Source organism: Tupaia chinensis, unplaced genomic scaffold, assembly GCF_000334495.1.
Source record: "Tupaia chinensis unplaced genomic scaffold, TupChi_1.0 Scaffold000037_9, whole genome shotgun sequence".
NCBI classification, from domain to species: Eukaryota; Metazoa; Chordata; class Mammalia; order Scandentia; family Tupaiidae; genus Tupaia; species Tupaia belangeri.
Window position 1 is genome coordinate 658,232 of NW_006159492.1, and position 16,419 is coordinate 674,650.

A 16,419-nucleotide genomic window follows, 5' to 3' on the forward strand; every position below is an offset into this window, starting at 1 on the left:
TGCCAGAATTTCTACCAACTTTTAGCTGCATCACCTAGGAGACAAGGCTTTGTAGTACCCACAGAAAAGAGAGAGGGATAGAAGGTCATGTAAGAGATTTTTCACTGCCTCAGCCTACAAATAATACACTTCCCTTTGACTCATAGCTCAGAGGCCAGACCTAGTCACAGGACCCAATTCAAATACAAGGAAACTAGATAGTGTGGGTGGGAAAATGGTGCATCTGGTGCTGTGTCTACATCTTAGTAATGGTTAAACTATTGAAGAAGCTTGTCCTGACCAGGAAGACAGATCTTGGTCTTCCCGCACAATGCCTTTTACACAGACACTTACATACAGAATGAAGGAATGAAAATTCATTCTAAAGGACATGGAGGGACATACATGCTTATTCTCAAATGGGTTGAGTTGTATTCTGATAAAAGTGGGTGACAAATAGTGGGTAGAAGTGCAGGCTCTGAGACAACACAGTGTGGGTTTGAAATTCAGCCCCCCCCCTTACCAGCTATGTTGCCTCAGTAAAGATACCTGTCTGCATCAGTTTCCTCATCTCTGAAATGAGACAATCGCTGTACTTACTTTATGATTATAAGAATTAGAATTAAATGGCACATGTAAAGTGATTAACACTAAGTTTGGCCCTTACGTGGTCAATAAAAGTCAATTCATTCTTTACCGTCTAGCTTGTTTTTGTTGTTTTCTGTTTTGTTGCCATCGGTTGTGTGAGCTCAGTGGAGAGACAGAGAGCCAGTGAGAAGGGGGGGATGGCTACACTGCAATCCCTTGTGCTCCATCCTCCTCTCAAGATTTTGGGCACGCACACACACACGCCCAGTGTGTTTTTCAGGTTACCGAGTCTAGGACTCAAATGGTGGTCAGCCACATGGGAGTCCAGCACCTTAACCACTGCACCACCTCCTGGCCCCAGTGTCTAGTTTTCTAACAAGCCTCTCTGAATAAATGATTCATTGTACAACTTTCTTATCTTTTCCTTCCATCTTCTTCCTAAGATTTTTGTCTCTTCAGTTTCCCCAGTTGGTTATTTCTTGTCTGGTGAAGGAATCAAAGAGAACATATTCAAAAGTTTAAAAATCACACAACTTTAATGCTCTTCAGTCCTTGGGTACTTTCTGACCACTGGGCTGGTCTGTCTAGTAAAATGTAAGTCATACAGGACCCTGAAGTCTCCTTGCATAGTCTGTAATGGAAGCTCTGCCACCTACTTACTGTGACATTGGGCACCTTAACGTACTTTTCTGACTCTGACTTCTTTATTTTCAATGTATAGATAATGATGACATGTACTTCATAAGGCTACTGAGAGCATCCATGTAATTCATGTAAACATGTAACACAGCGACTGATACAGAGGACAAATTACACTTTACAATGACGACAGTAATACTTTCCTCACAGGACATGCATGAGCTTAAAGAAGATGTGAAAAGACCAGTAACTATTTTTTCAGTGTTTGATCTGTGTGTGTCTGTGTATGTGAGCATGATGGATGTGCACACACGCACACACACATATGAGGCTCTTTCTTAAAACAAGCTGTAAAACGACTGCAGCTGCACTTTGTACGGGGATAACTGCTGGCCCTCACTAGCCTGCGATCTTTCGAGCACAGCTCACACTGAGCATCAGCATGTCGTTAGTTACTTGGATCTGCGCACGTTCATAGAGCAGTATGCTTCAGTTTCTAGAGACCTGCCAACCAGCATCAAAACAAAATCAAATCCATAAGTATTTACCGAATGCTTACACGACACAAGATCCAGTTGCTCTAAAGCCTAGGAAATATTTTTAGCTTCAGGCATTATCAGTTGACTGATACCAAATGTGCTGATTTCTTACTGGAATGCCATCATGGAATATTCTGAGTGCCATTACTGCTTTTAAAAGAGCTCCCATCAGGAAAACTCTATGGTATTTTGCTCCATCTCGCTCTAAAGAAAGCAAATGCAGCAGAGATGAACATCTGATTTAGGGTTGTTCCAGGATCTCATCTGATGACATAAAGTTCTGCCTATCTCACTGAATGAGAACACAAATTACCTGCTGATACGAAGACTGATCCTTTCACTGGAAAATATTAGGTACGTGGCTGTGTCTTCACAGTAACAAGCATTGACAACCAGTGGTCTTTCCATTTTATTATTTTTTCTGTTTGTATCAGCTGACCTGCCCTCGCAATATATGATGCAGGGGGTCGGGGGAAAGACCAGACCTTAGACCACCACAGGTCACGGGTCGAGTGAGCTCTGCAGATTTCAGGCAGGTTCTATACCAGTGCTGTCTGATGGAAATGCAATGGGAACCTCTTGCGTCGTTTCAGATTGTCTAGTAACCACATTTCACAATTAGGCAGAAGTAAAAAGGAATAGCTAAAATTTTAACTTAACGTATTTTATTGAGCCTGACATATCCAAAATATTGCGATTTCAAATACAATGAATGCAAAATGAGTAATCAAACATTTTGCAAGCTTGGTTATTGTGTCTTTGAAATCTAGTGTGCATTTTACATTTACAGGACATCTTCATTTGGACTAGTTGAATTGTAACTGCTTAAGAACACATGTGGGGGCCAGCAGGTGGGGTGGTGGTTAGGGAGCTGAACTCCCACATAACTGGCCCTGGTTCAAGTCCCAGACCTAGCAGATGGCTTTCTCACTTTCCCTCTCTCTCTCTCTGTCCTTCTCTCTCTGGTGAGTGCATGTGCCCTTCAGCAAATTTTGAAAATAGTGATAAATAATAGTGATAAATAAAATTAAATAAATAATTCTTAAAACAAAAATAGCAGCACACGTGGTGGTTGGCTACCATGTGGGACAATGCAGCTCCCTCATGATGGCTGGTTATCTGACAGGGTAAGAACTTAGCACAGATTTTGCACACTCGATGGAAGTATCACATAATACATGCTATTTGCTATTTTAATTTAAGTAAAATAAATTTAAATAATTAAAATAAATGTTGATGATGACCATGAAATTTTAAAAATGATTAGAAAATAGTATATAGTATTAAAACTTTACATTACAAAACGTAAATCACCTGAGTGAAAGACAAGGAAGAGGAGGGTACCGGTCCGTAGACCACTAACTGGGTAATCCATCAAGATACAAACAGGAGTGCCTAATTTCCTATTTGAAACCCAAACATAAATGAATGGTTTGGAAAAAAAAACATGAATAAAAGAAGAACATAGGCCTTTGAGTATGTGTGCACAGAAATACTGGGGAGCAGATCCGCTAACAGCTGAGACACTGGGTCCCCAAAATTCACAAAAGTCTGCTGTGTGTTTTAAACACAGGGTGACGAGTGTTACTCCTGAGATGGGCAGTGGGAACAAGGAAGCATAAAACAGAAAGTTCTGGACTCAGAGCACAGGACACTGGGTCTGGTGACGTGTGTAAACACCTTCTAGAAATGGAGTCTTGACATGCTTGTAGGAGTACCTCAGATGAAAAGATGAGAAACATATTGGAAACATATTGGGCAGAGCCTTATCTTCTTAAGGAAGAGGGAAAAAATAAATGTGGCTTTGGGAAATAAGTAGTTTTTTTTTTTTTTTTTTTTTTTTTTTTGAGAAGGGTTTTTGTGAAAGGGCGTGTGCGCTCACCAGAAAGATAGAGAGAGAGACAGAAAGTGAGAAATCACCCCCCAGGGGGGATGGTCATGCTGCAATCCCTTCTCCTCCATTCTCTTCTAGAGATCTTGGGCACGCACGCACACGCGCCCAGCGTGAGTTTAAGCCACTAGGTCCAGGACTCAAACCACATGGGAGTCCAGCGACATAGCCATTACACTAACTGCTGGTCCCAAGGGAAATAAGAAGTTCTTAAAACCATTCAAGGAGAATTTGACTTAGCATTTTTCTAAATAAAGCCAGTATTTTGTTAAATATTGAGTAATTAAAATTACCATACTAAAACCCCAAAGGGTTTTACTAATATTTCTAGAGGGCTAGAAATAAAGATAATTGTATCACTCAGTTTTCAGTCGGGGAAAACAGAAACCACTCCTAGTATGTAAAACAGAGGGAACCCAGGAAACTAAATAACGGATGGAACTGACTGAGAAGCCAGGTAGGGGGAATGAGGCAACCCAGAGACCATTACAGCAGGAAGCCCCATTTACCCACAGGACCAGTGGCACACAGCTGGGGGTTCCAGAGGTCAGAAGGTAAGAGCACCCCGCAAGAGTTTTCCTCATAAAAGCTGGGCCCACAGGGACAGGAGCTGTCGAGGAACCTGGTGTCAGGGAGAAAATGCAGTCACCACCAGGAAGGAGGCAGAACGTGAAGGAGACAAACACTCCGACGCCTTTCCTCCTCTGTTCACTCTCCAGTCTCCTTTCTCAAGGCAAGGCCTGCTCAGGAACAGCACGGGACAGGCAGCCTGCGAGTCCTCCCCCCACGAGACAGCAGAACAGAGCGAGAGCAAGGAGGGCACCTGACAGCAAGCAGAGTGACCAGACGCCGTGAGGTTTCAATTAGTCCAGCAAAAGCACACCGTGCCTAGTATGTGTTAGAAACTATTCCGGCTGAGGGGACAAGAGTCAATAGCAAGGGTCTGTAAGTATTGGGCAATAAAATACTCTGAACACTGCCATAGGGCAATGACTTAGGACACGAAATACGAAACATGCTCATGAGGCTGAAGTAAGCAATAAGGGACTTGGAATCGAAAGGTCTCCATACAGTTCAAGGAGAATATGGCTATTTTGGGGGACCTCTGGCAGAAATGCAGGTGAGAGTATAAATATAGGCAGTTAGAGTATGTGCCCAAGTTTTGGGACATTTCTGTCTTGGTTTGTCTCCAACTAATGGGATGGGTGAGAACTGGAGACCGCTGAGGTCAATGAGGCTCATTGGCTTTGGTGCCGAACGGGCCTGAAGATAAACCTCAGCTCTGCTACTGAAGGCCGCCTTGCCTTGAGCAGGTCATTGACCCTCCGTTTCCCCAGCTCTCAAAAAGAAATATCAGGAACATCTTTAAAAGGTTATTGGAGAGACTGTATGTGAACATATGTTTAACATGTTACATGTTCAAGATATTGTAGGCACTCAATAGAAAGAGACTATTAGTAATCTAAAGTGAATTTATAAGGAAATACAACTGTATACACCTTCATCATTAAAACATAGAAGTTAATTTATATTCACACAAATATACTTTGGAACTATACATAGGTAACAAGAAAAGGGTTTGTTTCATAATACAAGGGGCAATGATTTGAATATGTCTCTCCAAAATGTGTCAAGCCACTGTAATGGGATTAAGTGGGTAAGACTGGATTATGGTGTTGTAAGGTGGGGCCTTGGAAAACAGATGAGAGATTATGCGGCAGGGCATGGCCTCCATTATTGCCTTCTGGTGGGTTTGTAAGGAGAGGGAAAAACATGGAACACAGACCACACGCCCTGCACATACCAGCTGCCCTCTCTGCCTCCGTCGGCCATGTTGTGACAATCAGCCTGATGCCAGTCTCATGCCTTTGGGCATTCCAGCCACCGGAATCTCAGGTCAAATTAACCTCTATGCTTTATAAATCACCCAGTCTCAGGTATTTCTCTAGGCAACACAATGGACAAAGACATAAGGTGTTAAGCAATTATTCCAACATGTCGGTGTTCCTTTAGAAATATGGGGGGGGTCTTCGAAGAGCTTATGTAAAATAAATATTATGAGAAAGCTATACATGGATCTCACAACTTTGTTTCACCAAAATAAGCTCATACTTTCATTCTGTTTTTCTAGGAACTTATTTTTTTTATTGTCAGAGGGTATATACACTTGCCAGAGAGAGAGAAAAAGCACCCTCCAATGGGGCCTGATCACACCACAATCTTTTTCCTTCCACTTCTCCATTCTATCAAGATCCTGGGGAGCACCTAGTGTGTATTTATGTATGTATGTGTATATATACATATATATATACATAGATTTTTGCTAGAGGGTGCATGTGCTCTCTAGAGAGACAGAGAAACACAAAGCAAGAAATCAGTCCCCGGGGGATGGCCAACGCTGCAATCCCTTCTCCCATATTCTCCTCTTTGGGTTTTGGGCAGACATGAATACACACCTGGCATGCGTTTTAAGCTGGTCAACTACATAGGAGTCCAGCGACATGATCACATGACCATTATGCCATCTTCTGGTCCTTCTAATATGCTTTTTAAACCACCATCACTAGGACTTAGACTGTGGTCCGCCACAGCATTTAACTGTGCTCTAAGGTGGCCCTTCCACTAACTTTTGAGTTCTCCTTCAATTAACAGGATATATAATTTTCCAGAAATCATGAGTATCTTTCATTTAATAAGTATTGTACATAATTAAATTATTTATTCTATAATTAGATAATTAGCTTGCGTAGCAATTACTGACAGATTTCAAAATATTACTACATTCATAATCATGTTCATAAATGCTGAATTAGCACTACAATGTCTAGTACTATAACAAGTTTTAACTTTGTCATGTGTATTCTATAAAATCATAATCCTGAATACATCCAAGTTTTTGGCATCATGCACCTAAACCTCTGCTGTAAAATCAGTCAAAAAAAAAAAGAATGAAAAATAAAAACAGAAAGAAAAATTACACATCCATGCTGAGTGGTCTCATGTTATTATTATTATTTTTTTTTTACTATAAACCTCGAGTGGGCTCTCATGCTCTTAGGCCCTCACACTATGTACACTGACTCAGCCCCTCTCCCAGTCTTGGACAACCATGTCATAGCTTTTCTTCTTCTCACAAAACCTCAGCAACCCCTCTCGGTTTTACTCTTGGAGGTCACCTGACTTCCTGCTTTACTGAGGAAATGGAATTACTGAGAGGCCGGCTTGCAGAACTTATCACACTTGCCCACCCACCAGCCTCGGCCCCCTCCACACCTGCCTTCCTCAATGGCTCGTCTTTGAAAAAACAAAGGAAAAGAAACAAACAGATCAACAAACACAAACTTCACCCCATCCTTCGTCTCTGTGTTGCAGCACACCAGGCTCAACGCATGTTCTCCGTCTGCTCGCTCTCTCCCAGGCTCAGGCCACTGCCCCACGTTATACCTGCTGTCAGGGCTCGTCTCCTGGAACCCCGACTCGCAGCCCAGCTGTGTGTTAGACACATGTCCAGCTCACCCCACCCCATGAACAAGTGTGAACAAACGTCCTTTCCTCAAAGTTACATCTACACATACTCCATTTCGGTTGACAGCAAGTTTACCTGCCAGTCGGACCAGAATCTTCACAATTAGCCTGAACTCTTTTCTTTCTGTGACACTGATTATCTTTCTACTGGAAAATTTTGTTGGTTCTTTTTTCAAAACACGTCCAGACTCACTCAGATCATGTCTCATTACCTTCATCGGCACCCCACTAGTCTGAACAAACATCATTTGTTACCCGGATGGCTGCGATGAGAGCCTAGAAAGGCTTCCTGTTCCTATGATACCTTTGTCCCCTGCATCAGCCACACATCAGCCAGAGGGATCCTTTCCCCCCTAAATCTGATCGCGTCACTCCTCTACTCAGAGTTCTGCGATACGTCCCCCCACATGGAGAGCGAATGCGAGTCCTTCCCTTGGCCTCAGAAGTCCTCTGTGATTTGACTCCTGCTACATCTGTGCCATTTCTGCCACTGTCCTTTTGTGCCAGTCACAGTTAATAAGTGTTTTTTAGACAAATCCGTCCCATTCTCAAAGACACTTAGTCCACTGGAAGAAACAGAGTGCATCATGATTACCCATAGAAAATAGAGATGAAAGTGCCCCCTCACCTTCCCTGTTAACCCCCAGCAGGTGAAGCACCCCAGAATACTGCAGCGTGGGGAATGTGCCTGGGGTGGGGGGTAATGTTGGGGGAGACGGGGAAGCAGCAGGGACGTTTCAGGCAGAAAGCATCACATGCAAAGGCCTGGGAAAGCGAATCAGCAGCACCAGTAATTTCGGGAATTACAGGGAAAGGAGAATGCTCTTGCCACAGCGTTAAAAAGCAAGGATTGAGATTAGAAGACCTAGATACAGAAGCAAAGAGAAATACCATTCACACTTTAGATAGGAGCCAGGTCGTGCAACACTTGTTATTTCTTCCCCCATAGTTTCAATCTGCTCTTGGAGCAATTCTTAATCGTATCTTTTTGATATACCTCTTCAACAGAGCCAGAGCAATACTTAAAAAGGATTCTGAATTCCCCAAGTTAAAGATACAAAAGAAAAGCTAGAGACAAATTTAGTCTGACAAGGTAAAGGAGTGGGTGTGCTACCATATCGAATTTAATTTGTACAAAGTCATCATGTCTGGTAACATTATTTTTTCTGATCTACAGCGTTTAGACTACTTTGACTAGACTTGATCTCCCTGTCTACCTAAACACTGATTCACTTACAGTAAGCTTCAGCCTAGCATGGGTCAAATTAATACCCAGCAAATCCACAAGGTGTTAGATGCACACGATTTCTGTATAAAAGGTGAACTGAGACTTGTCAGTCTGTAGTTTTCCTCAGACAAGGCGGCCAACCACAGGTGAGTCTTGGCATCTATAGGTCTCAAGTGGGGACAGCTACTTACCAAATTGCGGAGTTTTCAACACCTAGAGAACAAATATAGAGTTTTTCACTGCTGTTGCATAAGGACTGTGCTTGTCAACCTGGCTTCTTAAATATGATTAATATACTGTAATAACTGCTAGCAGCAATTGACTTTGTAGACCAATTCACCTGCCTTCTGAACGAGTCTTATTTTAAATAACAGTGGCAAAAGCAAACAAAATTTATGAGATGTTAAAAATAAAGAAATAATTTTATAGGATTAAATTCTCTTTTTCTTTTAAACAAAAGAAGTCTTTAAAAATTATAATGGGAGGGCAAATATGATGACCACCGCTACTTCAGAGTCATCACTAAGACAGCCATAATTCTCTACTCTTTAAATAGTCTTCTGTTTAAATCATTATATTGGCATTTTGATCTACAGAGTGTTTCTACTTTGATTTAAAAAGATGAAGGAGAAAGAGGAATATTGTTCCAAGAGACAAAGTAAAGAAAAATGAAGGAACAAAACTTGCTGAAGCAAAACGTGACTGGGAGGTTGGGTTGACTAGTTGTTTTGGTTTTGTTGTCTATGTAATAATGATAATTCTTTGCTTTCTCATTTTTAATGAGTCTTGCTTGTTTACTTCCCAGTCCAGGATGAAGTCAGTCCAGTTTTGCTTCCTTTTCTGTTGCTGGAAAGCAATCTGCTGCAGTGGCTGTGAGCTGACCAATGTCACCATTGCGGTGGAGAGAGAGGAGTGTCGCTTCTGCATAAGCGTCAACACCACGTGGTGCGCAGGCTACTGCTTCACCAGGGTAGGTGCTGTGGCTCAGGGAGTGAGCGGCCGAGTGTGGCGAGGAAGCTCCCAAATGCCCACCTTATAGATCTTCTGTTTCTGGAGTAACAGCCATGAGCCCCTTCCTCGATACTGTTTGCGTTGTGATTGGGGTTGATCACACAATCAGTTAGATGTCTGAGCTTGTATTTGGTTTGGGAAAAGTCAGGAAAGCCTCAGATTTGATCTGATCAACCTGGTAATACGCCAACGCTGCTTTTCAAAGGAAAGAAAAAGTATTTCTGTGCTAGATTTTATGTAGAAAGAAATAAGCATTGACACACACACATATTTAATCATGAAGGACCTACAGTAATACCGAAAAGGCAATTTCTATCATCGAAGCCATATCTTTGCCAAACAGATAGTACCGAAATGTGTTTCCACAGCCACGTAAAAACACAAACAGCCACATTACAAAAATGGTCTTCTTGGCCCACCTGGGTACGAACAGTATGAGAACACGGATGGCCCTTACTGATAGTCAGGATGAAAATGAAGTCAGCAAACCCGCCTCCTTCTTTACACCACTGAGAAAACCAGAAAATGGAGCCACAAAACTGCTGATACACATTCTCCATTTGTTCACGTTAATCCGAGCAAAGTAGTTTCCACTTGGTTTTCTCTTCTTTTCTCTGTAGCACCTAGAAATCTATGTCGAGTTTCATTCAACAAACTAAAATGACAACTTTCTAATGAAATGTACTCTATTTGATGATAAATGAGCTTGATCAATCAAGTTCTACTTATTTCACAATTTATTGCACTTCCTTGGAATATAAACTTAGATCATGATACCAACATAAATTAAATAGCCTCAATTTTTCCATTCAGTGCAAATAATTTTTCCACTGGAAAGTGTTACAACAAGTCATTTCTGGCTGGATAAAGTTCTAATATGCAAACTGTACTCTTTGAAAGTAGGAGCCTTGAAAAATACATAGCTCTTATGGGGAAAAAAATGTCTACAGGGTACTGAAATATTTAAAATCTTATATGAGCCCTTGAAAACATATTAAGCCTTCATTTTTCACACTATGTTTTTTTTTTTACTTCTTTTTTATTTACTGGGACAAGGTATGTAAAAATTATTTTTCTGAAAAGTAAACTTCATGTATATGGTTAAAGAACAAAAACTTTACTTAAAATTCTAAGTCATATTTTCCTTTTCATAATTTTTCTTTTTTATTTATTTAATTTTATAGGTCATTATTTATTATTTTTAAAATTTGACCAGAGAGAGAGACACAGAGAGAGGGAAAGAGAAAACAAGCCACCAAGTCCAGGACTCAAACTGCCACGGGCCATGTGGGAGTCCAGTGCCTTAACCACCAAGACACCTGCCAGCCCCACTTTTTTTTTTTTTTTTGAGAGGTTTTCGCTATAGGGCGCGTGCACTCGCTAGACAGAGAGAGACAGAGAGACAGAAAGCGAGAAATCACCCCCAGAGGGGATGGTCAAGCAACAATCCCTTCTCCTCCATTTTCCTCTCGGGATCTTGGGCACGCACACACACGCGCCCAGCGTGAGTTTTAAGCCACCGAACCATGGTCGACTATGTGGGAGTCCAACGACATAGCCATTATGCTAACTGCTGGTCCCCTGCAGCTCCACTTTTTTATAATTTTTCTATATCAAAATTTTTAATTCCTTTATATTTCGAGAAATAATTAATATTTTTATATAGCCATAGGAAGTAGGAAAAGGAATGCCTTGATTTTTTTCTGAAAGGTATCCAGAACAATCAAGAAACATGAATCGCACGTAACTCATTTATGAGGTCATGTTTTAAGTAGTAAACGTTAGAGCAAGCTGTAATAAATCTCATTTTGACTAAGCCAATAGAAACTTCCAGTATATCGTAATCTAACTCTCACTCTCTCCTTCCCACACTTCTCAGGATCTGGTGTATAAGGACCCAGCCAGGCCCACCATCCAGAAAGCATGCACCTTCAAGGAGCTGGTGTACGAGACGGTGAGAGTGCCGGGCTGTGCTCACCACTCAGACTCCCTGTACACATACCCAGTGGCCACCGAATGTCACTGTGGCAAGTGTGACAGCGACAGTACTGACTGCACCGTGCGAGGCCTGGGGCCCAGCTACTGCTCCTTCAGTGAAACAAAAGAGTAAGAAACAGTGGACATCCCAGGCCACTTCTCGTCCTGAAGGACCAAGATATCTGAAAAGTCTGTGTGTGCTGTGTGCCCAGGCTGCCATCTGCTGGGCCAGGGATCCCCAGACCTCACTGACCTCTGTCCACTGGCCGAGAGGGAGCTCCAGGAACCGGGAATGCTGGGGCCAGGGCCCCGCCACTACTCAGCCCTATATTCCTAGGTCTGGGCTCTGGAAGTTTCCTCCAGTTTTAGCTCACAGACTCGAGTGCATTACCCTTTAATAATTTTAGAAATCTTGTGGGAAATCTCTTCCTCTTAGAGAGAGGGATACCTAGATCCAGAAAGAGGACATGATGATGGGAGTGGGTGAAAGAACTAAATGCAGCACTGTCATCTGCTAGACTCCTAGGAGGAGGGCTGGTATCTTCATTCCTGTAGCCTCAATGCCAGCACTCTGCTTGGAACTTAGTGAGAAATTCAGGTGAAGGGCAGGAATGTTTGAGGCTGGCCAGTGAGGCCACCTCAGCCCATGGAAGTGGTGGCATGGTTTTCCCTGGCCTGTCCTTGGGACATGAACCATAGAGACCTGATTTATGCCTGAATTGCTCTAGGCAAAACGGGGTGGGAGGGTGGGGAATAACAGAGCTCAAAGCTTCCAAACTAGTAATACCACACCCATTACTAAATGGCAAAAGCAAGAATGTTCATTTGAGACTGTAAAGTCAGCCTTCCTCTTTCCATATATTAGTAAATGGATCGAATGCTACAAGGCCACTGCAGAACTCTTCTTTGGGATGAAGAAAAAAATCTAGCAGCTTGCTTTCCTGGGGTCTGCTCCTTTGCAGGAAGGGGACATTTAGAAGAAGGTTTGAAAGCAATTTCAATAACTTAGTAAATGTTTTTAACTTATCTACAGAAACATTTGTATAAGGAAATAGCCCTTTTGGAGTTAGCCAAGAGGAAGAAAAAAACCTGCTGTGTTCTAGGACCTCTCTAGATCAGTCTTTTCTTTTGTCTTCTCCCAAATCTGTGATTTCTTTTAAGGGGGTATATTTTATGACTTGATTTACTTTTAAAATGTTAACTCTTTTTGTTATGTACTTGTTTCACACTCAGATTGTTTAATTTATTTAAATGTTATTTTTTTAATAAAGATGCTAGCCACTAGAGTCATAAATTTGGATTATTTCATGTACAAATAAATAGCTTATACATGTGTATGTTTACATTGGTAGAAAAAAAGTCTTAAAATATATTTCGTAGTACTTTTGAAAATATTGCCTGTCCTCATCTTTAGAAATATTAAGAATAATTATGTTGAATGTCTAAAAGTACTTTATATTTAAATTCTCTCTCATTGTTAAAAGTTTATTTTGATTTATTTCATGAAGGAGGAGAGAGAGAGAGTGAGACGGGTATTTCTGGAAGGGTCTTTACAAAGCAGCCTGCCCCAGTCTCAGCCAGCCTAGATCACACACACACCCAGTGCACTCAAAGATACCTGGACACAAACCCAGGACCTTTTCCATGGGAGTCTAGTTGTGTTACCACTGTGCCAACATCTGGCCCTCTCTTGATCTTTAACTCATTTTTTTTATGAAGTAGAAGATGAAATTTTAAAAAAGAAGCACAGAGCAGGAGGGAGCATGGAGGTTCTCCAGTTCATTTCTTGAAATTTTGAGATGGAAAAACTGAAGCCCACTGATGTTAGGTGGCCCACCTAAAAATCATCATTTTGTCCATGAATGATGCTATAACAATGATGCTATACCTTAGACTGGGTAATTAAGAAACAACAGAAACTCATTGCTTACAGTTCTGGAGGATGAGAAGTCCAAGATCAAGGCACCAGCAGATTTGGTGTCTGCTGAGAGCTCACTTTGTGCTTCAGAGAGACTGCTTTTCACTGCATCATATGACAGAAAGGTTATAGGACTCCCTTCAAGCCTCTTTTATAAGGATACTAATCCCATTTATGAAGCCTTTGCTCTCATCATCTAATATCCCCCTAGAGGGCCCACCTCTTAATACCAACACATGGATTTGGGAAGAAAATAAATATTTTGACCATAGCAATCACAAAGATTGCTCATAGCAAAACAAGAATTACAAACCTGGCCTCCTACTTCTTGGTGAAGCTCTCCTTTGACTATTCCACCATACTAAGAAGTCATTATGGCATGGCTGGCAGGTGGCATGGTGATTAAGGTGCTAGACTCCCACACGGCTGAACATGGTTTGAGTCCTGGAACAGGTTGCTTACTTTCTCACTTTCCTCTTCTCTCACTCTCTCTCTCTCTCTCTGTCTCTTTGGTCAGATTAAAAAAATAATAATAAATAATAGCAAATAAAATTAAATAGATAAATTTTAAAAAGAAGTCATTATGGCAAGGAGTATGTTGTCTCAATCACCTTAACCACATGTATCATCTTGAACGAGTTATTTAAATGATCTAGACCTCAGTTTACTCAACTGTCAAATGGAGATGATTACATTTCCTACTTCAGAGAGTATGTTAATTAAATGGAGTAACACATGTGATGGGCTTAAAACACTCCTTGTTGGTCCAGCAGGTGGCATAGTGGTTAAGGTTCTGCACTCTCACATGGCCAGCTGTGGTTTGAGTCCTAGTTAGCTTGAAAATCACACTGGGTATGTGTGCATGCATGCCCAAAGTCCCAAGAGGTGAATGGAAGAGAAGGGATTAAGACATGCCCCCCCCCTCCCTAGAAGTGGTGTTTTCTCACTTTCTCTCTCTCTCTCTCTCGTGAACTCGCACATACACGTCCAGTGCTAAAAAAGATAAATAAACAAACAAACAAACAAAATAAGTCCTTGGCTCACAGAATTTCCTCAGTAAATATTAGCAGTTATCCCTTGAGACGATGTAGTGAGAGAGTACAGTCAGACTTAACAGCAACCCAGCTCAGATTCTTTCTAGTCATCTTGAGCAAGCTTGTTAACCCCTCTAGACCTCTCTTTCCTCATGATTAAAATGGAGTCACCATGGTAACTATCCCACAGGATGGCTGTGAAGATTAAAAAAAGATAATACTTATAAAATGCTTAGGAGTCCAACAGATCTATAGTCCTGATGGGGAGAGAGCGCCCCTTACCACTTAGCTAAAAAAGTCAAAGTCAAATGCTAGGAAGAAGCAGAAGTTTCCCAAAAGGGGAAATGGAGAAGAAAAGACTGTGGTGCCCATGGGGAATGGTCTTACTTTTCCTCTCTCCACAAACACATGTGCCCTCTGGTAAAATTTTTTTTTACACAGGAAGAAAGAATAAAGTAAGCAAGCAAGACTATTTGGACAGTCAGTTCAGATTCATGGATGAAAATAATAACCATTTAGAACCAGCTGAAATAGTGGTAGGTGCTGCATTTAGAAAGTCAGATGCCCTTAAAATAAGCATAAAAACAAAAGTCCATCATGCAGCACTGATGAGTGACACTGACGTGGTTGCTGTAGGGAGGGTGCAATGAATTAGTGCCGCTGTGTTGAGTTGACCACACTTCTGTCAGAGCTTTGCTGGTGGCAAAGGACAGACACTGAGATTCTTTACAGGAAAGGTAGATTCTATTGTAATAATGCCCATAGAATTGGAACTAAAACTAGAATACCTAAAAAGATAAAGGAGGTCATTCTCCCTTGAAGCCCCCCACGTCTCATTCCCGACTTCCCTTCCCCTCTCTCAGAAGCACAGTTCTAAGCTCCTTGGAATTGATGTGCTTGTGAGTTATGGGCCCTGTTTAATACCAGCACCCAACATCAATCAGAGCTTCTCTTAGAGTCTCTTAGCTTACCTCCCCAAGACAAAGGAAGTGATAGGCTCACATGTTATCACACCTGTTGAGTAGCGCCTTTCACACAAGGCCATAATGAAGGCCACTAGGAACCCAGAAGTAGATTTCTGAGTACACTAAAAGCAGCCTAGATACCAGCTCCGTGGACTGGTGGCTAAGGCAGCTGAATTCCACATGAATGACCCCTCCATACCTCATCAAGTGCTGGACCAGGAGCTTGAAGAACACTCTGGGCATGTATTCACATGTGCCTCAAATCCTAATAGGATGGAGAGATGGAGGAGAAGGGATTGTGACGTGACCATCTTCCATGGGAAGGGGGTGCTTTCTCCCACTCTCTTTCTCTCCAGCAAGTGCACTGTCCTCAGGCAAAATAAAAGTAAAAATAAAAATGACAGGCTACCTTTGTAAGCAAGATATAACTTTTGCACCTTCGGTGACCTCCCGTGGGTAAGAAACAGCCCAATGCTGTTGCTTTAGGGTTTGTTTTTGTTGTTTTGTTCTGTTAGCAAGGGAGAGATAGAAAGGGAGTTTAATCTAGAAAGTGAAGTTGAATATGGCAGGCAGATTGATTGCCATATCACAAACAAATACTTACCTAAAGTCAGACCAACCATTTTAATGACCCTGAAGAGCTCTAAGTAGTTGTCTTGCATTTGAAAAACAGGTGATTCATCCTTGTGATGCTTGGGATATTGATCTGAATTCAGTCTATTATCTGTACATTGGCCCTGGAGTATGAATCTATGTACTATCATCGATACGCTGAATAAGCAGGACTCAGGGACTGTGATCCCAAAAGCACCTTTATTTTGTTCTCCTTCTGTCCCTTTGAATTTGCTCAGGAGCAGCTGTTCTTGCCACTAGGTGGAAATTTATCAGGCTACATGGCACTCACTGGTCACTCTTGGGTAATAAATTTTTTATTATCACTTCACAAACATCACAGTAACCTAAAACTTAGTCCAGTTAATAAGGAAATCTTAAAACCTAAGTTAGTATGCAATGCCTTCCATGCTTTGAAGAGTAGGGGTAAGATCCTTTAGTTTTCTCTCATCCCCCACCTGCCTTGATTTCTGTTCCCCGCTGCTCAGTCACTGACCCCTCTGAACTGGGAAT

At 41.7% G+C, this 16,419-nt stretch overlaps 1 protein-coding gene across 1 annotated transcript; it reads left to right on the forward strand.

Annotated features, from left to right (window-relative positions):
- Window positions 1-9,200: 9,200 nt before the first annotated feature.
- Window positions 9,201-11,510, forward strand: FSHB (follicle stimulating hormone subunit beta). Its single transcript, XM_006140650.1, has 2 exons — window positions 9,201-9,359; window positions 11,280-11,510. Exons 1-2 carry the CDS (start codon window positions 9,201-9,203, stop codon window positions 11,508-11,510), a joined length of 390 nt encoding a protein of 129 aa, XP_006140712.1.
- Window positions 11,511-16,419: the final 4,909 nt, after the last annotated feature.